This window comes from Python bivittatus, unplaced genomic scaffold (assembly GCF_059951505.1).
Source record: "Python bivittatus isolate LINGU-HERP-01145 unplaced genomic scaffold, Pbiv_v1 ctg000850_np1212, whole genome shotgun sequence".
In the NCBI taxonomy this organism is placed as follows: domain Eukaryota; kingdom Metazoa; phylum Chordata; class Lepidosauria; order Squamata; family Pythonidae; genus Python; species Python bivittatus.
Window position 1 is genome coordinate 20,555,622 of NW_028277112.1, and position 26,995 is coordinate 20,582,616.

The window sequence follows — 26,995 nt, forward strand, 5'->3', positions numbered from 1 at the left end:
AACCAACCAGGAGGGACAAGGATCTAAAGTACAGGTAGCTACACCAAGAGCCCTAAGGATCCTGTCCACTTCCTCAGATCTGACAGGATCAAACCATTCCCAGATAACCAGGTACATCCGCTCTCCAGGCATCTCCATTGGACCTGCATCACACTTGGCCTCCAACTGGGAACAGATCTGAGCGATTTTATCCATCAGGTGTTCAGGAAATTTCTGTGCACAGCCCTGTAGATTGTCCTCCAAATCCTCCTTACCCAAGTGGGACTGGGTGACCTGGAACAAGGCTGCTGGGTGACACTGTGGATGCAATAAGAGTGGAGAAATAATGGCATTTCGCCATTGTTACCGCCATGAGGTAGGCCTCGATAGTGGCCCTAACCTGTTTTCGGTCAGACTCATCCTTAGTTTTCTGCCAGCAGTTCTCTAGACATCTCTTGGCCCCTTTCAGCACTCTTAACTGCTCTGTAAACCACAAGGAGTGCCAGGGTAATGGACCAAAAGAGGATGCACAGGTGCGATCCTGTCCAAGGCCCCAGCCACCTCATTATTCCAGGCTGTGGCCAGGGCCTCCACTGGACCATGAAGCAAGGCCTCAGGAACAACCCCCAGCTCCCTTTGGAACCCTTGCGGGTCCATCTGTTGCCGGGCATGGACTGTTTGAATAGGTCCTGCCTCCCTGTGGAGGGGGGCAGCATAGGAGAATCTCAAGGCTACCAGGGAGTGGTCTGACTGTGATAAAAGGGACAATACCAGATCCCCCACCAGATCATGTTGCCACTGCTTCGACAAGAAAACCATGCCTGGAGTGTGACCACTGTTCCAAGTCAGGCCATGGATGACCTAGGATAGGCCCATGGCCACCATTAACTATCTTAGATAATCACCAGAAATATCAGTGAAGCTAACCATGTGAAAGCTTATAATGAACCTCAGCTCCTTTTCTAGAGTGTAATAACATTTGTTTTGTCAAGTGGGAAATATCTAAACTCTAATAGGTCCCTTCCTACAATTTTACTGTATAGCAATTTCAGTAAGCAAATTCCTACACATTAAACAAACTTGGTTAAAGCATCCTGATAGAAGTAGAGGGGATACATGTTAAACATCTGGTTATGTTAGGTGGTAAAACTGTGCGTTCCAATACAAGGGTGTCAAGTCTGTTAACACTTGCTAGGGGGCATGCTACTTCCTTTGGCTCAAGGGTACATCTGGCTTTACATGGCATGTCAAAGGCTACTTTCTAAAAGTGGGCAAGGCCAAGACTCAGTGTTTGGTATGTGGAGATTCAGGGTTTTAAGCCTCTGCAATGCTTAAGGCAGTTATTTCCTCCTATTAAACCCTGTCTAATCCCCAAATATGCTTACAAGGGGCCTACATTTTTAGCATTGCCCACTCTGCAGGGTTCTGTGGGCCACAAAAAGGATGTTGATGGACCACCTTTTTTGCAATCCTGTCTTAGGCTAAGCTTGGTTCAAATGATCTAAATCAGAAGTTCTTCAAACTTTTCAGCATCATGCTTACTTTTTGATTTTTTAGAAACCTTCACTCCTTCTAAGCTTTCATTTAAGCCAATCCCTTTAACAACAACAAAAATCCATTCATAATTAAAAATAAAAATAAAAACACACACTTGATACATATTTTTTGTTTTCATTAAAAATAAGTACAAATAGTTTTTCTTATAACAAATAATGTAACATTTAAAAATATCAGGAATAGAATAAATTTAATGGGAAAGATTTTCATTCCTTTGTTTCATTTTTCTTTTAAAAACAAAGTTTTTAATGGAAGAAAATGAAATAATGAGACATACCACTTTGTCTCTTTCATCCAAATTAGGAAATATTTTATCCAAAATTCCTCCAAGCTTGAATTTTCAAAATTATCTTTTCCAGTCAAATTATGATTTATACTGAGTACTTGTTCTTGTAATATGTCTGGCAACGCATCGACATCAACACTGAAGAGATTGCATACTAATTTATGAATAGTGTTGCCAAAAAAGTTGTTTGGAAAATAGTGGATGAATGCAACTGGAAGACAGTTGAGTTGAAGTGCAATTTTGTTCTTCCCATCCTCTTTACAATGTCCAATGTAACCTTCATTTTCAGCGAGTGATGAAAATGTTGAAAAAGATAAAAAGTTAGGCTTCTCAGCTTGTTTCCAATGTTTCAGAGTGCAATTTTTTTCTGTGAATGCTTTAATGGCATGGTAATATAATTGTTTTTTGGCAGCTTTAAACTGAGGTTGTTCAGAGAATCAAAACTCCACCAAATGTGCCAGTGAAAATTGGAACGTCTGGACTGCAAATGCAAAATATAACCCCAGTTCCTTATGTTGCTTGAGGACAAATTCTACTTCATCCTTTAGCTCAAATAATCCCAAAAGCATTCCTTTGGAAAGCTGTTGTACCTCTGTGTGAAACAAAAATATTTTATGATCTGCTCTCAAATCCATATAAGCAGCTGCAAAAAGTCTTGTATTTAAAGTGCCACTCACAAAATGTATAACTTTGATGGCCAAATTCAGTGAATCACACAGATCATCTGGAAGGATTTTAGCAACCAACACTTGTCTGTATATGATGCAGTGAATTATGATTACAACAGGGTTTTTTAAAAATTATTTCACCCATGTAACTAATTCAGAGTGAGAGCGGTTTTGAAGCACCGTCTATAGATCAGGAGGCACTGTGCATGGTCATTCATCCTTTAGTCACCTCCCAAGTGGATTACTGCAATGCATGCTACATGGAGCTGCCCCTGAAGAACATCCAAAAGCTGCAGTTGGTCTAGAATGCAGTGAGGCAAGAAATTCTGGGGTATAACTCTGCACCCATGTTGTTTCCTTGCTCTGCAAACTGCACTTTCTCCCAATAGCCTTCCAAGTGCAATTCGAAGTGTTGGTTGTACCTTATAAAGCCCTATTCCACCTGAGATTAGATTGGCCCTAAACCTGCTGGCCTTCCACAAAACCCTTAAGACCTGGTTGTTTTCTCAGTCATGGAGATCAGGTGGTAGCTGAGTTCACAAGCTGTATGAATTTGCTGTTGTTTGATTTATCCTCAATTGTCATCTTTTTTGTTTTCTTTTTAGGTTTTTATTATATTGTATTTTTTGTTTATTATATTGATATTATTGTATTAGCTGCCCTGAGTTTGTGTGATGGGGGCCATAAAAATCAAAATAAATAAATACATTTATTTCACAGAATTGTCAGAAAGTGAAATTTCTAATAATTATTTCTTGCCTTTGTATTTAGCACAGTATCAGCTGTTTTCAGCAAGCCAGGCTTCAGAAGAATTCCTTCTGTATTGTGCACTGAGATTTAATGTGGGGCATTTCAGGGCAGCAACTGATGGATCCCCCAGCTTCCCTTCCCTCCCACCATCACCTGCCAGTGGGGTTTTTGGTTCCTAAAATATCCCACTTGACAGGCCTACTTTGTGCTATGTATCGAGTTTTGTTTGGAGCCAAGCCAAAATTGTTGTAAAGGGCAGTGTCTAGCAAGAAGGCTAGGATATTGAATAACTATGTAAAAATAATAAAAGTTAAAATGTTGGTCTTCTAAGAGATTGGTAGACGTATTTTTAAAAATGGTCCATTGGAACAGACATTCCCCTGCCCCATCCTTTTTTTAAAGTCAGTTTTGCAGGAGACTGATATTCCTACCTAAAAAGAAGAAGAAAGAGGCATAAATAAAACAGACCTCTCAGTCAGGGGGCAAGGAGACAGATCTCTCTCTCTTTTCTTTTCCAGAGCCCTCCCATGCCCCTCTCTGCCCTGTCAACCAGCACACTTTGTTTCTGACACAGGTGTATTGATCTTCTGGAAGATCAGCATTCGTTTGGTGCAGGGGTCATTTGGAAAGCTGCTCTCCTCCAGGAGAACACGATTGCCATGTCGAAACCCAAACAAAAAAAGTTGGGCAAGCCAGGACGCCAGTCTCTCTTGCAGCACTCAGTACCTGGACATGGAGAGGGAATGTCCACAGCAGACCTAAGTAGCCAGTAAGAGCCGGACAGATCCCTGCCCTGCCCATATTGTTACCAGCCTCATCACTAAGATATCGTGGATTATTAGTAAGGGAAGGCATGTCAGGAAAAAGGGAAAACACCACCTTAACCTAGGAATAACTTTAGGCTGACTGCACAGCAAGCTACATTCATGAGATGAAGGCAATGTCATGTGGACATATACTTTAAAAGCAGTTAACGAAGTGACTTCATGCGATATATCTGGGATGTGAGGATGAGCATTTATAGAATGAGATGCAGTAGCTGCTTTGAAATACCGTATATACTCGTGGATAAGCCCATCCGCAGATAAGCCAACCCTCGAATTTTTAGCCAAACTACTGTGAAAAATGTACCACTCACAGATAAGCTGACCCTCGAAATTTTTGCATGTTTTAATTTTCACAATTGGTTTATCATGAGTAATCCACTGATCATCCATTTTTCATGGTATTTTGGTTAAAAATTCGAGGATCAGCTTATCCACGGATGGGCTTATCCGTGAGTATATATGGGATATACAGGTACTTTTAAAAAATATTACCATATATACTCGTAGATAAGCCAAACTCAGTTTTGGGGGTGTATTCTGGCACCTAAAATTCTCGGCTTATTCACAAGTATATACACCTTTCCCATGGATAAAATCAGAGGAATATTAAATCTGCCCATTCAAGATACTTTGGACCAATAGAAAGGACTACATTGACGGGATGCCAATGTAGGTTCAGTGGAAATGTACACAGCGGAACAACTGTGTGTCTTTTTTGTTATTTTTGTTGTTGTTGTTTTAGATTTCTTATCCTGCCTTTATTCTTTTTATAAATCATTCAAGGCGGCGAACATACCTAATACTCCTTCCTCCTCCTATTTTCCCCACCACAACAACCCTGCGAGGTGAGTTGGGCTGAGAGAGAGAGTGACTGGCCCAAAGTCACCCAGCCAGCTTTCATGCCTAAGGTGGGACTAGAACTCAGAGTCTCCTGCTTTCTAGCCTTAATGGTGGTACCTTAATCACTAGACCAAACTGGCTCTCTATACTGGCATAGAACTGGAACATTATGTCTTTGCAACCTAATAAATGTAACCTGTCTTAATTTTGTTATACTCAGGATTGCCTCTTAACACCTATTTACTGTCATGAAGCTGCCAAGTTTGGTTGAGGGAAACAAGGACAGTCCCATGCTTCTCAGGAGCTGAGGCAGATTCTTCTACCCTGCCTTGCTCTTCTTCTGCAAAGACCACTCCATATGTTTCTGAATTAGTGAAACTGGAGATTGACACGATTCTCTTGCGCACTCAAGGAGAAACAAGGTGCAAAAACTGTGTGTGCTTTCAGATGCATGTGCTGGTACTTTAGGGTTCTGTTCTAAGTACGTTCCCACAATGACACATACTGCGTGGCGGCTATAGTAACTTTTAATGCAGTGCTACAAGTTGTGGGAAGCTTTAGAGCAAGATAATAATTTGTTCAAAAACCACCTCGAATGTGTGCTTAGAGTAAAATGAAGTCCTTTAAAAATGAAATACCAGAAGATGTGGTATTGCTTTCAGTAGGTTTATACATTGGAGGGTATGCCTAGAGTTGCACGAGCAGGCAGCATACACATGTGGGTAAATAATTGCATAAAACATCCACAAGTAAAAACAAAGGAAAGTAGGATGGCCCGATTGGTAGCACAACTAAGTAGAGAGGAGGGAAAGGATTTGTGTAGGTAAAAAGTAATGAAAGGAGAATTTAAGATTAGGGAGGATTTAAAGGCAACAGAGAGACATTAGACGAAGATAGCACCAAGCACCTTTCATGTAGTTTTCTTGATATTGTTCAGAATATCTGACTATGCTAAGCAATAACAATAACAAAAACAAGGGTGTGAGATAATCCAGAAACACAAATTCCAGAAATTTATTATTCCAGAAAAGGATTCCCTGTAAACACTGTATTTCAGGGGAGACAATTCAATTACTCATTACATATCAGTGTTGTGAAATTGAAGGCTGTGATTGTTTTGATTGAAAATAGCCCCTGGAAGCTGTCTTACTGAGCAGAGGAAGTGCCCAACCTTTTCCTTATCCGCTGTTTCCTTATGCAAAAACCCTCTCAGGCTGGTCTGACTTCCCTCATAAGATTTCTGGTGTATTTTTATCCTTATAGCCACACATGTGGAACACCACAATGAAAAACCGTTGGAGAAGCAACTACAACCAGGAATACAGCAACAATTAGAGCTTTAGCATTTTCTGACCCACACTTCATCATTCAGTACTGCAGAGCTTTTACTAAGAAGAAAAAAAAAAGGGGGGGGCGGAATGCTTTAATACACATATTTGCCTTTAAGGTATAGTTATCTTCTTAGACAGCTGGTTTCCATGTTTCTGACAGTTGTAGATTTGATAGCTGAGTGCTGCTGCTTGCTTCTGTTACTTCTTTGTCTCCATGCTTAAAGGGAAGTTCATATGGTTTGGTTGTCTTGTGCAGCTTTTCTAAGCGCCATATCATTATTTGCCTGAAGTGCTCCTCTTCCAATCCTCGCTTTTCTTGAAGCTCTAGTTCCTGGAGTTTTTCTTCTAGCTTAAGCCTGATTTGCAATTCCTTTTCCCACTGTTGAAAACAAGCAAACAAACAAACAAACAAGCACAACATTGTCTTAATAGAGATTTTGGTATTATGTAAAAACACAATACTTTGATTCATCAGATAGTGACGATAATAAAGACAAGAAATTAGGAAATGGGCATCAGCAGGATAAGTGTGGATCATGACTTCTTATAAGCAAGAGCTGGTATTATACAGCCTATAGAGAGCAAGCATTGTCTTAGGTGCAACTGGTTAGCCTGCAAACTCTTGAAGCTCAGGCTGGTGTATTTCCGATATCTCTTAAGATATTGCTCAGTTAACTGACAACGTGTGAATAAAATGTTTGAAAAACAGATATAAGGACCAAACGTACTACATTTTCAAATATGACTTCATATCATCATCATTCTGTTTTAAAACTGAAATCCGTGGAGCTAGCAATACCAAAAGTCTGGGAAACTGTTGATACAGAAGAACTGTTATGCTTCCCCAGTGTGCCTGCAATTGTTACTTGAACGGAAAAGACATACACAGCTTGCATGCTGTCAACATCACAAAAGAAATGTAACACATTCACTCCCTAGGACCTAGCAAGCATACCATATGAATACCAACTGTATGTAAGATACATTAATTTTAAGCACTTCAAAAATGGGTAAATGATCTGCTACTTTCCAGCTCATGATTCCTTAATGAACATACTCAATTGTATTTGAACGCATTCTTTTATCATGTTCCAAACTAAATGGGCTATTCTGGAGAAAAAGGTAAATGTTTGCTGAGAAACAGCCAGTGTTTTGATGTCCCCATGACATTATCTTAAATATTAAAAATGGCCAAGGTGTGGCTTTAGTATTTTATCAAACTCTATAGCACATTATTAAATGAGAAGCTTAGAACAGGTTTATATAATTTATTGGTGGTGACACTAAAAAGCAATATTGAGAGAGCAGGGAAAATATAACAGTGAATTTGAGAAGGGCAAGCCATGTTTTCTGGGACAGAAATAAGAATATATATTATAATATATTTAAGATAGTGTCATGGAGACATCAAAACACTGGCTGTTTCTCTGGTATGGCCTATAGTTAGTAACAATCTCTACAGTTCTCAAAAACATTTTCTAATCCTTTTTTCGTTTACAACAACTGAGAAACACTCATTAGACATTGAGAGCCAGCAACTCTCCCAGTGACAGTTTAACTTGATAACCTCCAATGTTTACACACTGATCTTCAAACTACATTTGTTACTGTCAAGTATGATGATCAAATATGTGTTTCCCTGTATGCATTATAACTCAATGAACAGATTGGAACTCTGTCACAGCATTCCAGGTTATCTAAGGGACCGCCTCTCCCCTATGACTTCAACCCGTCCCACCCGATCACACAGAGAGGGCATGCTTTGGACCCCCTCAGTGAAAGAACTTCGACTGGCGGGGCCCAGAAGGCGGGCCTTCTCTGCGGTAGCCCCTGCTCTCTGGAATATTCTGCCCCGGAGGTGCGATTAGCCCCCACACTCCTGGCCTTCCGTAAGGCTTTGAAGACCTGGTTCTGCCACCTGTCCTGGGGTGGGGAGGGAACACCTCAAGCATGGGGATGGCTAGCCCCATAGAGGCCTTCTGCCTTCAGCCTCAGATTTTTCATCCTCTTGGTCTCTCCTTTTTAGTAATGTTTTTAATTAAGGTTTTATGTATTTATATATTTTATGTTTTTAATGTTTGTTGTGAATCACCCAGAGTTCCCCCATTGGGGGGAGATGAGCGGTTGAAAAATCTAATAAATAAATAAATAAATAAATAAATAAATAAATAAATAAATTCCACTGCTAATATATAAAAAATCTCTATAAAGGTTCCATAATAATTCTCACACATGAATAATATCGATATAGGAATTTTGTAAACTGCAAACTGGCTTTGAATAGGGTTAGTTACTTAATAAGGTTAGTTACATGTAGGTAAACATAACTTACTGTGTTATGTTTACCTACATGTGTGCTTTTGTCTTCCATCTCCTTCCTGGTAAAGGGATCTTGAATATGTATAGCATTGTAAAAGAAAGCTACTAAATATTAGACTTTCCTTGAGTATAGAAAGTGCCATAAGTGATCTCTATATAAGGAGGCTGCGCTCATACAAAAGTATTAGCATATAAAGTTAGTATGATAAAATATTTCACAAAGTCATCTTTTTTTTTGTGAGAGTAGAAAACATTAGAATGCAAATGGTGGCAGAAGACCCCAGAAGGCAAGTATTCAGCACGTGGGACTGAAGTGAAAGCTAAGAAGCTCCAAGCCTCAGGTAGGAGCCTCAAGAGAGAAGAAAAAGAAGCAAAGATGGAGAAGCATAACATGTGTGACAGGAAAGTGGGGAGGGAAAATGTATTTCCAATTTCACATTTTCATACTGAGTCACAGTTAAATTGTCTTTTAAGATTTGCATTTGAAAAATTCATTATTAGGAAAATTTGCTGGCAGAAATTGTGCACATTACATAAAAGGGCAATCAAAATGTGTATGTTTGGAGAAAAGCACATAAAAATAGATACATTTCTACTATAAAGATTTTCAAAACCCTCAGTTCTGCCTGCAATTAAGATTACAGTTAGGGGTAGGGTTTTTATTTTCCAATGTAAAAATTAGAAACGGAGAAAAACAGTAATTGGAAGATATGTCTATTTCTACTGAATAAGAATGTCTGTAGAGAAGGAGCTGCATCAGTAGCGAGCGCTTAGCCAAATTAGGTTTTTATTATGTAGACCAGTGTTTTTCAAACTCGACAACTTTAAGATGTGTGGACTTCAACTCTACACATCTTAAAGTTGCCAAGTTCGAAAAACACCAGTGTAGACTATTTCTGTAAAGCTGTACTATTTCATTTATCATTCCAACCAAGTGTGCCTAGGTATGGGTGCCCAATACATTTTTACAAATAGCACCAACCATATCAATTGTACATTCAAGAAAACATAAAATTGCTGAGGGCTGCAGTCAAGGAGAAACCCATAGAACCTGTTTTGAGCCTCAGCGCCAGTATTACTACTGCATTTTTGCAGCATTATTGACAGCCCTAAAGACATGGTCTTCAGTATAAAAACTGCAACTCAAAATATAATGAAATATTTTCATTATTAAGGGAAAAGTACAGATTAGATACAAATAGAAGAATAAAGGAATAATGAGGACATTTAAAAAACGAAGTAAAACGTACTTGAAGTACAAAAGGTGAGATTTTACATTCTGAGAAAACTGTTGTTGGGATGTAATTTATTTTTATGGGAGACCCTCCAATTATTTTTAGAAGGCTAATCTTAAATAATAAAATGACTTCCTCCTAGTGAAGTACTGAAAGCAAACAAGAAGCTTTTAGGCATTTTTACCCTGGTTACTATTATTACATATGGGTTATAAAATACATTTCAATGAACTAAGTAGTTTTCCTGCGCACAGAGTTGGTATTCAATGGTGAATTAATGTATCAGCTTGTTTAATGTATCAGAAAAAGTGTATTTCTTTCCTTTCAGTCCTGAAACAGGACTAATAATAATAGATTTTAAACATTTTTGAAAGACAGGAAGCTCTGGACAGTTCTTCAAAAGATGGGAAGAACGAAGGCCATGTTTATTGATACAGCACTTTCATACTGCCACCATTTCAACGCCCCAATCCCTCCAGAACAGTCTGAAATTGTCCAATAGCTATCTGCTGTATATTACTGCAAACCTCAATATACTGTGAACATTATTGCTTCCTTCCTAGCCAACCAAGAGCACAAAGAATGTCAGCCAGTCAATTCTCCACATTTTCAGCTCACGTTGTGTTTGCTTCTCTGGTGATTCCCCACCCACCCTTACCTCCCCTATAAATAAAAAGAATAAACATTTGCAACAAAGGGGATCTTTAAAGCCAGCTAACCCCTATCCTTTGGTCGAGTTTGAAACTTCTGCAAAAGTTGATGACTGAACCTCTACAGAGAAGTCAGAGGGTCTGGTTTGAGGAGAGTCAGAGGCAAGTGAGGGAAATGACCCATTACTCAACTGAGTCAGTGTTTCTAATGGAAAATAGCCTTCAATGTAATTCTGGATATGTCACAGCATACTGGAAAGATGCAAAGACAATAAGTGGATGTACCTTTATCCATGCTACTCATGCCTAGGGCTGCATTTTCTCTCCCCATTAGGATGATTGCATTGGGCATATTTGTTTATAAAGGAATCCAACACATGAGAGCTCAGTGAGTATGTGTATAACTAATGGGGAAGATTTATTGATTATGTGCCATCAAATTGGTGATGACTCTTAGTGACCACATAAATAGATTTCCTCCATAACCATCTGTCCCTAACCTGGTCTTTCAGGTCTTGTAATGGTGTACCCATCACCACTGTAACTGAGTCCATCCACCTTGCTGCTGGTCATCCTTTTCTTTTTCCTTCCATCTTCCCCAGCATTACAACCTTTTCCAGAGGGCTAGGTCTTCACATAATGGGCCAAAGTAGGATAATGTGAGCCTAGTCATTTGTCCTCAAGTGAGAACTCTGGGTTGATTTGTTCAATGATTCATTTGTTTGTTTTCTTAGCTGTCCATAGTATTCTCAGGAATTTCCAACACCAAAGATCCAAGGGGTCAATATTCTTTCTATTCTGCTTTTTGAAAGTCCAACTTTCACTTCCATAGAGTGTCACAGGAAATACCAGGGCTTGCATGATTCTGACTTTTGTAGGTATAGACACATCATAGCATTTGAATATCTTTTCCAAGACCATCATTGCTGCTCTACCAAGTGTTAGTCTGCGGCATATTTCTTGATAGCTTATTCCTTTACTGTTGATGGTTAATCCTAAAAGGCAGAAGCTATCTACCACTTCAATATCTTTATTGCCAGTTCTAAGGCTGGTTATTCTACCTGCCGTCATTAGTTTGTTCTTTATATTTAGTTTTAGTCCCATTTTTTCAATGTGCTTGAATTATTACTAGGGCTTGCAGATCCTTTGCATTTTCTGCTATCAGGCTGGTGTCATGAGCATAGTGCAGGTTATTGATGTTTCTTCCTCCAATTTTAAAACCATGCTCATTTTCTTCCAATCCAGCTTTCCTTAATATATATTCAACATAAAGGTGGAATAAATAAGGGGAGAGTATATAGCCTTGTCACATTCCTTTGCCAACTTGGAGCCTGACTGGTTTATAAGTTTCTCATTAGGACAATAAAGTGTTCTGGGATTCCCATTTTTCTGAGCACATTCCACAACTTGATGTGATCAACACAATCAAAGGCCTTTTTAAATAATCAATGAAGCACATAGTGACTTCTTTTTGGCATTCTTTGGCTTTCTCAATTACCTAGCATGCATCAGCAATAATGCCTCATGTTCTTTGGTCTTTTATAAAGCCAGCTTGAACATCTGGCATTTCTTTTGCCATGTAGGGCTCTAATCTGCTTTGGATGATCCCAAGCATTATTTTGCTAGCATGTGAAATTAAGAATATTGTATTACAGTTTGCACATTCTGTTAAGTCTCCTTTTTTGGTATTGGAATGTATATTGACCTCTTCCAATCTGTTGGCCACTGTGTCATTCTCCAGGTTTGCTGTCATACCTTGTTAAGAACCTTTACTGATTCTTCTTTATTGATTCTTCCTGTTGCTTGCCATATTTCATTGGGTATTCCATCAACTCCTATAGTCTTGTGAGTTGGTAATGACTGGAGTGCTGATCTAACTTCATTTTCTAGTAGTGAGATTCTTGTAAGTAGGTAATATCTTCTAAGATTTGGATATTGACATATTCACTGTACAGTATTTCAGTATATTCCTTCCCTCTTAATTTGCTCTCTTTTGAATCAGTTTGGTTACTATCTGTCTGTTGGGGTCCCTTAGCATACTAATTCAAGGTTGGAACCTCCTTCTGAGTTCAGAGATCTTTTGAAAGCCTTTCCTTGCTTTTCCATGTCTGTTTCCATCTTCAAAGTCTTTACATATGTTGTTGTAATACTGCTTCAGAGTGTCAGCTCTCTGAAATTCTCTGTTAAGATCCTTTCTGAGGTTTGGGTCTTTCTTGGCTTGGACTTCTCTTGGCAATTTCAACAGTTTGTTTTCTTATGTTTCTTATTTTTGGCAGTCTCTTTTCACATTCATCCTTAATGATTTTTTAAATTTCATTCCATAATTCCTCTGGTTCTCTATCAATGAGGTTCAGGATTTCAAAGCGATTCCTGATGTTCTCCTTGAAAACAGTGGGTATGTGTTCAACATCATATTGTGGAAACAGACTGGCTTTCCACTTCTTTAGCTTAACTTGGAACTTGCACATCAGCAGTTTGTGATCTGTTCCACAGTCAGCACTTGGCAACATCTTTAATACCATAATTGAGGTTCTCAACCTCCTTTTAGCAATAATATAGTCAATTTGATTTTTATATACTCCATCTGATTTGTCCATGTATAGAGATGTTCTTTTAGTTGTTTGAAGATGGTGTTAGCTATGAGGAAATCACTGGAATGTCAGAAATTGATAAGCTGTTCTCCTGCTTCATTTCAGTTTCCTAAGCCAACTACATTTCCTCTTTAATGTTTCCAACTTTGGCATTCCAGTCTCCAATCACAAGCAGGACATCTTGCTTGCCTGCTCTGTTGATTTCAGATTGAACTTGATCATAAAACTCATCAACCTCCTCTTCTGCATTGGTAGTTTGAGCATAAACCTGAATGATCATCATATCAAAGAACTGTCCATAAAATCTAATCGATATTATTTGGTCATTGATTGCATTGTAGCCAAGTTCTAGCTACACCCTTCCAAACTATAAAAGTGATGCCTTTCCTTCTTTGTTTTTTATGTCTTGACTAATAAACAATGTGATCTTCTGACTGAAAGCATCCAATCCTAGTCCATCTCAATTAGCTGATGCCTAAAATGTCAATTTGTAGTTGTTTCATTTCATCTTTCACTGTGTTGAGCTTTCCTGTGTTCATGCTTCTTATGTTCCATATTCGTACTGTTATTCTTTGCAGCTTTGGATTTTTTTTTCCTGTATGGTAACATCAGTAATTAGACATCTCTGAGGCTTTAATCTAGCCATGTTATAAACACCATTAGTACTCCAAAAGATCCTAAGTTCTTCTCAGTAGCATGTTGAGTGCCATCAGACCTGAGGGGCCCATCATCTGGCACTATATCCTCAATCATGTTATATTTTTTATCCATATGGTTTTCTTGGTAAATATACAGAAGGGTACCATTGCCTTCTCCCACGCAGTATGAATTGATGCCTTTGCCATTATCATTAAAGTGATCATCTGCTTCCAGCATCTTCCTATGTCACTGCCGCCCAATATAGGTGCCTGCTTGCTTCAACTGGGCAGCTGCGATGACCTTCACACCTTGGGTGACCCTGCTGGGAATATAGAGTCTTGGCATAAACTCCCGACATTCTTTGCTCAACCCTCCCAGGAACACCTCCCACCACCATCATGATAAGGCAGCACAGCAGGACTTGTGGGCGAGGGGGACTAATGAAGAAGGGGAATTTTTAACCTAAATAGTGGTACAATTGGATAACTTTAGACCCTGGACAATGATTTTATAGGAGGCCCCCTTTAGACAATTGTCTTTAGTTGGGAATAAGCATTTTTTTTTTTGCTGGAAAGAACATTTTTTAATAATTAATAACATAACATAGCTTTATACATGTGTCTCCAATGAAATACTCAAGTTTATAAGTAAATCATCATCATCATCATCAGAAGAAGAAGAAGAAGAAGAAGAAGAAGAAGAAGAAAGAATGTGGTGAAGAGCCTTGGTGGGCCTCTGACCCACCATACAGCTCAGTTTCCATCATGGAGTTATGTGCTGCTTTATGGATTATAATTTTGGGGAGGACTGAACTCTGAGCAATGAACTTTGGCCCTGGTTATGGAATAAGAGCACCTGGGATGCCTCAGAAGGAGTTTCATTCTATTCCTGTGGCTGGAAGGAACTGTTCTCTGGCTGTTCTTCTTCTAGAACTATTCTCCCACAGAGCCATGTTCCCTGGTCTTTATAAAATTTAGGTAATTTTGGTAGAAATTGCATTTGTATTCATGTGTTTTCTTTCCCTCTTTCTTTTTTCTTTTTCTCCTACTGCCAGAGCCATGGAGAAGGAATGTGAATAAACAACGTGAAACAATTCATCTAATTTATCACTGAAATCTATTACATGTGTAAACTAGGCCTCTGAAACATTAAGAATGTTCAGGGTGATATGAAAAAGAAATTATTTACCATGGTGCGTGCGCGCGCACACACACACACACACACACACACTTCTTGTTTTTTTTAGCACATATTTGTCACAGTTCAAACAAACCTGAAATGGTAAAATGTGGATTAGGAAATGAAAAGAATGGAATGTGTATATTATGAAAAGTCAGTTATAGAATGAGTGACTCTCTAATAATGCATATATCTGTTATTCTTAACTAGCCTACCAGCTCTCCTGTTTCCCTGGTTCTAAAAAGGAAGATGATTTTCATGGATTCCAAAACAATATGCACTAGGCCTATTTACAATAACAAAAAATATGTAGAAATCTAATAATTACCATTCTGAAATTTGGAATGAAAATAAAACTATAACAAACATTTAAATTTTTTTGAAATCCAATTAAACGTATGCTTAAATTTGACCTCATGTTGATACAGGAATTTGGCAATGAAATGTAATAACAAGGTTTAAATATTTCACTTGGTTTTTTGAATGAATATAGTTAATATAATATTTTTAAATGTTATGACATTTATCAACTACTGTCATATACTGATGACCACATACTAAGTGCTTTTAAATGCCAGTTCCATACCAGATATTGACTACTATAAGCATTCTAATGCAAAATCTTTGGATATAAAATACTAGTTTCAAATGATGGTGCTATATGAAATATACCTGGTGTCTATCCAACAAACGTAACAGAACATTCACAATAATAACTTGTAGAGAGCACTTTTTAAGATAAATGTTCAGCATTTTGTGTGTGAGTGTGTGTGTGTGTGTGTGTGTGTATGGAAAAGCTGTCATTCACATATTAATTAACTGGCTGTGCAAAACAGCTGAATGTATATACTATAAGTTGAGTGGGGCTACCTTGATACTTGAATTTGAGTTTTGTATCAGTTGAGCCTTCTGACACTTCATTAAAAATGGGGAGAATAATATTCAAATTTCCCACTGTTTGATAAATAGCCTCTAAAATATGGGCCAGAAAAGTCACACATGCTGATGCCAGAGTCTGACTGCACCCTAAAATAGCATTTGCAGCTACTCAACTTTTTTTTTCATGGCTGAAATCTCAGGAGGCCATTGAATCTTTTAAGATTTCTGTTTTCTTGTGTAAAGAAGACTTCAGTATTCTTACATGAGATGTTATGATAGCTCGGCCCAAGGTCACCACAATAATTCATGGTTTGTTAGTCTCATGAAATATGAGCCAGTTTACATTTTTCAGGGTGCTTGGGCCATCATGAAAATTTTCACATTGGCACCTCTGACAGAAAAAACATACAGATCCCTGTTCTATGAATATGAACGATTCATGTAGTCGCTTATGAGAGGGGAGGTATTAATGATGGATGGAAAGATATGAGATGAAACCTGGCATTCATTTAAGTGAGAAAGAGAGCTAATTTTTTCAATTACTTGTAATGAGTTATCTTAAAGACCCATACGGACAGAACTGTGTGTAATGTAAGTAACTTAAATAACATATAACTAAACAATTTCCCCTATGGCCCATTCACAGGTATATCTGTTCCAAATGCTTATGCTGTGATCTAAGTAGTATTAGTTTGTTTATTTATTTATCAAACTTGTATAGCTGCCCATCTCACAGAAAAGTGACTTTGGGTGGTGTACAACACTTAATTAAAAAGCCAATGAATATATAAAAAACATTCATTATTAAAACTATAAAAAACACAAAAACAGGAGAGGATGATGTTACCCATAATAAGGGAGCCATCGCAAGATCTCCCCAGTCCCCTGGAAGCCCCAGGCTGAAGGCATAACCAGGTTTTGAGGGACCTGTGGAATGGAGCTAACCTCACTTCTGGGGGGAGAAGATTCCATAAGGCAGGCGTCATGGCGGAGAAGACCCACCTCTTGGGACCCGCCAAGTGCAGTTCCCTGACAGACAGGACCCACAGCATGCCTTCTCTACCAGAACTGGTGAGATGGACAGATATAATCAGGGAGAGGCAGTCCCTCAGATAACCCAGCCTCATGCCATGAAGGGCTTTAAAGGCCAAAACCAGCACCTTGAATTGGCCCAAGAAGCAAACTGGCAACCAATGCAGCTCACGGAACAGAGGTGTAATGTGTTAGGGGCATACAAAACTGCCTGCACTGCTGCCTTTTGCACCAGCTGAAGCTTCTGGATACTCTTCAAGGGCAGTCCCATGTAAAGCGCATTACAGAAATCCAGTCTGGAGGTGACTAGAGCATGAATGACAGTGAGCAGAGCCCCCTGATCCAGGAATGGGCACAATTGGCACACAACCCGAAGCTGTGCAAAGGCCCTCCTAGCCACGACTGCCACCTGCTCTTTGAGCAGGAGTCACAAGTCCTGGAAGACCCCTTAGATTGTGCACCAGGTCTATCTGTGGCAGTACCACTCCACTGAGCACCAAAGATGGCATTGTTCTAGAACCAAAAGGCTCCAATACCCAAAGCCATTCAGTCTTGCCAGGGTTCAGCTGAAGCCTGTTGTTCCCCATCCAGAGCCTCACAGCCCTCTGGGATAAGATGATCACAGCATTGCTTAATTCTGCTTCTTCCAAGGTCCTCTGAAGCTACTGCACCACCACCTTCTCAGTCATCTTCCCCCCAAAAGGGGAGGCTAGATACTAGACAAGAATTGTCCAGTATAGTGGGGTCAAGCAATGGCTTCTTGAGAAATATGCATAAGAAAATCTATCTATGTGGTTGTTCAGAGTTGACACCAACTTGATGGCACATAATCAATCAATCAATCAATCAATCAATCAATCAATCAAAGCATAAGAAGGGAAGATAGATCTTTTTCAGAACCCATTCTAAAATATCCTCTTCAGCCTTCTCCTTTCCCAGCATGTCAGACAGAGCCCAGACAGACAGGCAAAAAAACAAAATAAAAAAAAACAACCCAAAGAACAAAAGTGGCCTTGAGGATACTTATATTAGACATCATGGCTTGGAATCCTCACTACTATGCCCTAAACTTGTAAATGGTACCCATTTTTTTCTATTTGGTTGAGTTTAGGACACCTTTTTCCAATTCTTAAACATATGCATAAAAGATATCAAAACTTCATATGTATATCAAGTAGTTATGACATAGTTATCACTTGGTTAGAATACAGTCTTTCTTAAAAATAAAGCATTTATGCTTTCTTAAAATAATGCATTTAATAATGCATTTATAAAATGCATGCCATAATGCATGCCATAATGCATGCCATAATTCAGGTAATAAGGCGTTCCCAGAACTTGTTAACTGATAGCAGCAAATTATCAATTTCTGGTTGCATTAATGCATATCCACATTTTAATGTCCAATCTTACCTGAGCATCAATGATTCTCCTTAGTTCCATATCTGTACGTGTAAAGTAATCTGGATATGGATATTTTGGTACCCCAGCTTGCAAAAGTTCTTCCCTTAAAAAAGAAAAAAGGGAAAAATGTTATTTGACCTTATTTGTGTTGTTTTTCACTTAAATAAGAGATGATGTCAAGTTTCTTAATGTTCTGATAGATTGCCAAACCTAGTTAGACACATGTCCTTTACAGACTAGTTTTTACATATTTAAAGAAAAGCTACACAAGTTGTCTTCTAGAGGGGAGTGTTTTAAATCTGTGATACATCTCCAGTGCAATACAGTTTTATGTAGAATTTATTTAGTGCATACAGTAAAAAACACATTTATAAGCTGTTACTCATATATTTTATTTCTGTAGTTATGTCTGGCTATATAATTACTCTGAATTCAAGTTATAATTATAATCATAAAAATTATTAGTTGCTGCAATTTTGTGACTAAAATATATCATGTGCATTACTGACACATTTCAGAAATTTCATCCCACCTAAATATGCTGAAGATTCTTACTTTTCAAAAGGAAAAAAAGTCTAAATGCTAAAACACAAACAGTAAAAAGTGAATACTCAAAATTAACCAGCATACAGATGAAAAGTTTGTTCAAATAAACTTTTAAGGAAATGACAATATGCCATCATACACCTCTAAGGCAGGAAGTTCCTGAAAGTAGATGCCACAGCTGAGAAATCCCGCTCACGTATTCTAACCAATCACAAGCAGAGTACTAACCCTGGTTTCTTTAATGCACGGGCAAAATTCCATAGGAAGGTCTCTTTAGTTATCCTAAGCCTAGGCTGTTTAGGGCTTTAAAACAAGCCTTGCTTGTCCATCTTCTAGAAGAACGTAGGAGATGGCTCTAAAGTTTGTGGGAAGTTGGGGAAATTATCAAAACCACCCTCTGCCTGTAGGAGTAGCCAGGTGAAGATATGGGAATTTCCACTGGACCTGATTCACTTCTGTTGGCATAACCCCAGATATGAATGACAGAAAAATTATAATGGAGATGTTGCTGTTGGAGCTGTTTCATCACCAATTTTAAGAAATAACTAAGTTCTGCTAACAAAATGTTTTTGTTCAGTTTTCTCTTTTTCTTTTCAACGTGTGTTTTTGGCTGTCTGGTTTATTAGATTCCATTCATCTCCTTACTATATATCAATCTTCTAAATGTTTTTGTGGTATTATTACAACAGGAGAAACCATTGGATTGGCATATTTTCATTCTGACACTGATTCTGGGGTGCTTGCCATGCAATTGGCTGTTTGCTGCATGCACAAAAATGGCTTTGAATTAACTTAAGATGAACCTGCAAGCCCAATGTTCATGATTCATGAGTGGAAATAAAGAAAATTGCAATATTTCTAATAAAACAGAAATGGAGACATGGTCTCTCCAATCAACTCTTTTAGGAGGATATAATATGAAACAATGAGACTTGCTTAGGAGTGCCAGATAGAAACTCATTAGCCATAATCAAGCTAGAGCTTTTCCTCGATTCTGTCACACAACTATTAGGATTCTGTTTCTTGCCCATATTAATGAGAAACTAGGAAAAAGTAGCTGCTTCTGGCCTCCCTCATCTATTCTGTGATTAAATGGATGGAAGTGACTATGCTTTAGTTATGCTTTCTATGGGCTCCTTTGGATGACTTTGCACTTATTCAAGGCTTAAAAGGAGATATTGCTTCAGCTTTTCTCATGCCCACACTAAGCAACTTCCATCGAGTTAAAAACTGAATAATTATTCTAAAACGGTTTGGTGACAGCTCTACACAAATCACTATTGGACTGAGCTGCAATTGTTCCTTTGTTTATTCAGCTTGGATATTAATCATGGTTCAGTGATTGAATCCCACCAGTTGGCTGACTTTCTGTTGCCATACATAGGCAGGCATATGCATACACACACACACAACACATACATACACACACTTAGAGATACATACATATATACATACATACCCATCATACAATTCCATTTTGGGATGAGCAATATTATGCAACACAGTGAAAAGATGTAAGTAGAAGAATGGAGGAAGCCAAAGAAATTGAAGATGTAAAATCCGGAAAGGAAATATAGCTACTGTAGTGAAACTGGTATAACACACAAACTAGAAGATGGCTAGCAAGCAGATCTGGATGGCTTGGAAAGGGACCCTAGACTGGCAGAGAAGTGGGAAGTACCCTTTCCATGATCCCCTGGCTCAGCAAAATTTGGGCAATGTCAGGAAATAGAATATTTAAAATGTTGTCAAGGAAGGACATGGCTGGTGAAACAATGGTAGCAGGTGCCTGGCAATGATGTAGTGGCACCCCTGTAATTTTTTTTTTTTTTTTTTTGGTAAACAAAGGAATCCTACCAACCTCCATTACCTTCTTTGCTAATCTGTTCTAGCAGGAAAACCACAGTAAAATGTATGCTCCCTTATCTAAGAGACAAAGGGAAGAATAATTATTATACACACACATACCAACTCAACTGCTATACCTTTCTCTTTTTTATCTTGAATGTGAAAGAAATAATCTTGAAATCCTGGAGTAATCTGTAATTCCACTAGTCCAAATTTATCCATTCTTGCAGAAGTGAAGCCCTATGATTAGGATAATTGGCAGATCTATCCCTGCTCATTTTGCTAAAGAATCTATGTATTTTTTCCTCTCCTTTCACCTCAGAAAAGAAGAGAAATCAGATTGTTCATTTTCTTCTATTTAGCAACTTGTTATTTCCTAAAATCCTAAAGTAAAAATTTGGTTTTGGTTTTTTATTTGCTCAATTCTGCCAAAATATACAAATATACAAGTATGTATGTATATATTTTGGCAGAATTGAGCAAATATATATATATATATATATATATATATATATATATATTTGTATATTTTGGCAGAATTAAGCAAATAAAAAAACCAAAACCAAATTCTTACTTTAGGATTTTAGGAAATATATATATATATATATATATATATATATATATATATATATATATTATATTGGCCCTTAACTATTCAGCAATTCAGAAAACTGGTTCCTGTTCAACTAAGCAAATTCATTCTTCCTCCTCCTCCTCCTCCTCCTCCTCCTCCTCCTCCTTCTCTACTTCTTTCTCCTTCTCTTCCTGTTCCTCCTCCCGTTCCTCCTCCCCTTCTCTCTCACATACAGAAACATACACTTGTTTCCTTTTCTTTTATGTCTCTTTTTTTCTCAAGAATCACTCCTGACACAACCAAAAATGGTCTGTCCTACATATAGGACTCGCATTACTGTTGTATCATTTATTAATTTACTCAATCTTTCATCATTAACAATGAAATCAGTCATACTTTTAGATTTATAGTCATTCCTTTGCCATAAGACTAGCCTTATGCTTAAACAACATATTCAAAACAGACTTTTTTCTAACCAATTACCACTGTCATTCATTTGTGGATCTATAGATAACTTTTTCCATAGTTTTATCATCTCATTCCAACTGATCCATTCATGTCACTTAGCAGAATAATTCTCTTAGATCACATTCATTCAAAATGTATATGATTCTTCTCAAAACTCAACTCAATTCTAAAGGAAAAACTAACTCATTCCACAAATACTTATCAGGTTGTGACAAAGGAAGTACCACCTGCACAATTTAATTTGGATGAGAATATTAAATAATCAAATACAAAAAGTCTCCAAGAAAAAGCATTTGCTCACAACTAGTGGTTCTAGAGGGACAGAGAGGCACTACCCATGAAGAAGCGGGTATTCCTGGACCACGGCTACTGCTAGATGTGGAGGTAGAGGCCATACCAGGGGGTCTTTGTACAGCTGCAGTTGGTGTACCAATTGTAGTCCTACCTGGAACGTGACCACCTTGCAACAGCAACTCGTGTTTTCAAGATTGCATTATTAGACCATTACAGTGTGCTCTACATGGGTCTCCCATTTGGGAGGTTTAATTTGGTACAGAATATGACAGTTCAGCTGCTGGCAGGTGTCAGTGACCAGGAATACATTACACCTGCACTTAAGCCCATGTTTCCAAGTACAATTCAAAGAATTTGCTTCAACTTATAATGCTCTTTATTGCTTGGCACCAAGATACTTCCAGAACTGCAGACTCCAATTAAAAGCAAACCATTCAATATTTTAACTGAGAAACAGCTCATGAGTATCTCACATTTTTGAGGGACTGGAAAGGCTGAAGCCAGAAGACCCTCTTTCTCTGCAATGGCTTCAATTTGAATGTCAGTCTTGTGTAGTGGACTTCTAGAAAGCATTAAAAACTTAAGGCCATCTTGCAAGTGTTGGTGATCCCTAATTGTGTAGTTTTCTCTTATGTTATTATGTGCCATGGATATAGTGAGACTGATTATAAGAAGTTATAACGGGGTTGGTGTTTGGTTAGTTCTTACTGTGGATGTTTTAATGTTGTGGAATTGTTACCTTGGATGTTTTATTGTTTATATATTTACATTAAACTATGGACATTTTAATCTTGTTGTAAGCTTCTCTGAGTCTGTACGGAGTTAGATGTACATAATTAAAGTAGGTTGGCCCATAAAATAGGAGGGTTAGAAACCTAACTTTATTTATTCTTAGATAGGCAGTCCACTAGAAAATAACACTGGTTATTAAAGATGGCAGTGTACTAATATTCCATGTATCTGAACTATCATTATAACTTTCTAAATCTATCTCAGGGACATATATATTGATAAACAACTAGCTTCTCCAAATAAGGAATGTCCCCAACCTCCAGGCATTCAAGAAGGCTTTAAAGATCTTTTTAACACTATGAGCATAGGGATACTGATGTTACTTCGGCTGCCTTAGTTAGTTTGATTTGCTGATCATTTTAATAATGAATAAATTATTAAAATAATGAATCATTTTAATGTTTTCCCTTGCATTATAAATCACTTCAAGTTGATCTGGAAGTGGTCAGTCTGTAAATAATTGTATTTATTAATTGATAAAAATAGATATAGTTGAGATTCGGGAGAGATTATGGTATTAACAATGATAGTTTCCATTAAAAAAATATGACAGACGTGAGATGTGAACAACTAACAAAATACCAGACTAGACCTTTATGGACCTTTTGTGTAAAAAAGAAAAAAATGAACTTGTGATTTATGGTTCTGATGATTACACAGAATAGACGGTAGAAAGAAGAGAGTCATGATGTAACCTTAGAGAGAGAAGTTAGAATATAATTGTACTTATAGCTGCTGTGAAAAGATTGGAAGCTACCTCTTCATATCTTTTTTTTATATCTTCTTTTTTCTACTTTTTTTCTTCCTTTTCTTCTTCTTTACCTTCCTCTTACTTTTTCTTTTTTGCACTTTTAGCTTTTTCTTTTATTTCTCCCTGTTTCTTTCTGTTTCTTTCTTGTTCTACTTTAGTTTGTATTAGTTCTTATTACTGTTAAAACTCTCAATAAAAAGTATACTTAAAAAAGAAAATACCAGACTAGACATAAAAGGGGAATAATAATAATAATGATGATGATGATGATGATGATGTATTAAACTTGTGAAACATGCAGAAGCTGCTCCATCTATCCAAAATTCAGTTTTTTCTTGCTTGCATATATTTCAGATAGATTTATTAAGCAAATACTTGTAAGATTGAGTATTTGAGATAAATAGATATAGATAGTGTGACTGTTTTCCAAGGAAGTTTGACAATATACTCCAAAAGCTCTAGGTAGCCCAGCAACTATTAAGTTAACTGCTTAACTAAAACAAGAAACAGACCAGGGGATTTTTTAAAACTTAAAACAATTGCTCACAGGGTTCCATAACTTTCAGTCTTACACTTTTCATTAGTGTACATATATTTCTGTACAATTCCTACACAATGGAAGTCAGATATGTATCTGAAAAAGAATCCTGCTCAATTTACTGTTAGCAACTGTTACCTATTTCCTTTCTGTATTCTGTGAAACTTCTTTTGAGTTTTATTTTTGTTTAGCATATATGTTGTTTTTCTTCTAACTATAAACTCTCTTAATTATATCCTTTCAAGTAAATGAACATAATTACAACCCATCAGTGTGTGTGTGTGTGTGTGTGTGTGTGTGTATTATTATTCTAGGTTTTCTTCTCATTTCTGGATTTAGATGCTTGATTGTTTCATCTGGCCACATGACTATAAATTAATGCTTCCCTGAGCCTTTCTTGATTGCTTGTCGTTGGAACCTAGTGTAAAAGGTCCCCCCCCTTTTTTTTTTAACACAAAGAGATGTGCTGAATTGTAATTTTTTAATTTCAAGGAGGGACTTCATATTGACTTCCTGCTAGGTTGGTAAGTGAAATCATTTTATTTATGTCAAACATGTCAGATAATAACTCCTTCAATATGTATTATATCACTATGTACACACAGTATGAGGCTGATGTACATTAAACAATATGGGGGTGATGAGGCCTAACATCAACTAGTGTAAAGTGATGCGTGCCTCAGTACTAATATCTGGATTCTTAAATGTGAGTGCACGGTTTGCTTTAAATGGACAGGAGCTAATAGCTGCAAACCACGGCATTTTACCAATAAACCCTTTATAAAATGACACAATAAATAATAAGCAACTGAACGCTGCCAACTTTTTCAGCACTTCTGTGCACAGTCGACTACTGGGAAAATGTTATTTAGGTCACAATGCCTGACATCAGCAGTGTCATGTCTACCTCAGCCTTAATTACAGGTTCAATTGTTCCCCAGCTGCACCTTAGCCATTAAGGGATTCTGATTAGTTAAAAGCCTCCCTTTTATGGACAGGCATTGAAGAGGTTTATGCTTGCTTGAGGAAGAATAGCTCAGTTGTATTGGCAGTGGAAGACCTATACAAAATTGGCTCTCTTGCTCTCAGGAGTTTGTCATGCAGTGGTTTTCTGAGCCCTTACATCTAACACAGCAGATCTGATCAATCCAGAATGTCAGCATGTCATTATGTCTGTTATTTAGAGCCTGGGGCAGTGGGAGGGAAACCCACTGATATAATGATTTCAGTGTAAGGATCAGAATGCTTAAGAGGGGTTGCTTGTAGTCACAGCATGGTCCCTTTGCTATCAATTTATTTTAAGTTCTTGGTTCACCTAAGCATGAGATATGCTAAATATATTCAACTGAATTTCTAACAGCCTCAGTCTTGAAGTCCACCTTTATACATTTGGACTGATATGAACATGAATCTTCTCAAATTAAAAGAAGCATTAACAGTGGTAGTAAGCAATTCCCCAACTATAGTATGGCTCAAAGTGCTATAACTGGCATGTAGAACATATAACATAATTCTGGTCACCTGATTTGATGATCCAATCCCACTGAAACTACAGTTCTATTGACTTCAAAGGGATCTTGCTCCACCCAATAAAATGCAGCAAATCCTTTTAGATATTTTTTCTTCATGTTCAGATATTCATAATTTCTTAGTACAAAATAAAGGCTTTTTGTGGACAGTTTATTAATGTTGTTGTTTTCATAAACCAACTATTATTCAACTTATCAATATGATTTTATTTCATTATGTCCAGCTATTCAGATTTAGCTAGCAAATTATACATCTTTCTTATTTTTCTCAAGTCATGAATAGTCACTGCTTCAAGGATTTTAAAGTTAGTAAGAATTAGTATTTCTCCAGCTTTGTTTGTAGACTAAGAAGATCCCACTGCTAGTTGAAAAATATTGTCTCCTCATAGTATTTCCCCTGAGCAGCAGTTTGATGATACACTGATTGAGAGAATCAATTCTTGGGGTCTTGCACTCACTTTAGAGAAGACCAGCCTTATCAAAATTGTATTCTTACTTTCTGCAAAACCATTTAATCTTTCTGATAGAAAAACACAGATGCTTAACATTTTGTGACCCAAGTGTGTTCAAGTCTTATACTACAATCCTATCCCCAAATTGCGCTAGCTGGACAAAGTCAAGGACAGAATATGTCAAGCACAGGTGTAATTCCAAGTTATACTGGTATAGTGAATTTATGACTGTATAGTGGGGTTATTATAGGTACAGTATAATTTATATTGCAGTCACTTTGTAATTATTTCACCCAGATCACTCAACTATAGTTGAATGATAAGGTAGATAACCTTATCTACTAGCAATGATAACTATATACCAGAGACAAACAACCATTTTGGGTCAATAGGCTCATTTGAAATTATTTAGTTTATTGAGAAAATCTATTACTTACTTTTCATTATGCCCTTGCCATGAGTGTTCCTACAAACTGGCTGCCTATCACAAAATATTTATCCAATAGAAGGCAAAGGTGGGTGGCTGGTGAAAGATGAGATGTTTCATGGGGCTCCGGTACTTATGGTTGCATTCCTATGCTGCCTGTATGTATGTGTGTGTGTGTATGTATATTACTGTACTACACTACACTACACTACACTACATTATACCATACATACTACCTCTGAAACCCAAGGCTATATGCCTCTAATTATCAGTCATGTGGGGGGTCAGAGAGTTATATCTATCAGACCTGTGTGAGATGCATTAATTCCCTTTACAAGGCATTTCACATGAGGGAGGCAATCCTGTTTACCTTGTTGAAGTACAAAATATATGCTGTTGACCTCATCAAGGCACTTCATATGTCTGTGACTACCTCTTCTAACATATATAATAGCTGGAAGAGGCTTCTACACGTGCACAGTGCATAGTTCTCCAGCTATCAATGGTATCACAGGAGACAATCGTAGCAACATTTGCTCTAGGCAGGGGGGAGGGACAATAATCTGTGAAGCAATTTTGAAGGACTGTTTCACTGGAAGCATAACTGAAG

The 26,995-nt window shown here is 37.6% G+C and overlaps 1 protein-coding gene across 1 annotated transcript in view; it reads right to left on the reverse strand.

The window, feature by feature from the left end:
• Positions 1 to 6,368: 6,368 nt before the first annotated feature.
• Positions 6,369 to 26,995, reverse strand: part of TMEM232 (transmembrane protein 232) — a 175,555-nt gene continuing 154,928 nt past the window's right edge. The window contains exons 12-13 of the mRNA XM_088130189.1: positions 18,176 to 18,269; positions 6,369 to 6,617 (exon numbers count right to left, since the gene is read on the reverse strand). Of these exons, the coding sequence (XP_087986315.1) occupies positions 6,369 to 6,617; positions 18,176 to 18,269 (343 nt within the window). The remainder of the gene's footprint in view (positions 6,618 to 18,175; positions 18,270 to 26,995) is intronic.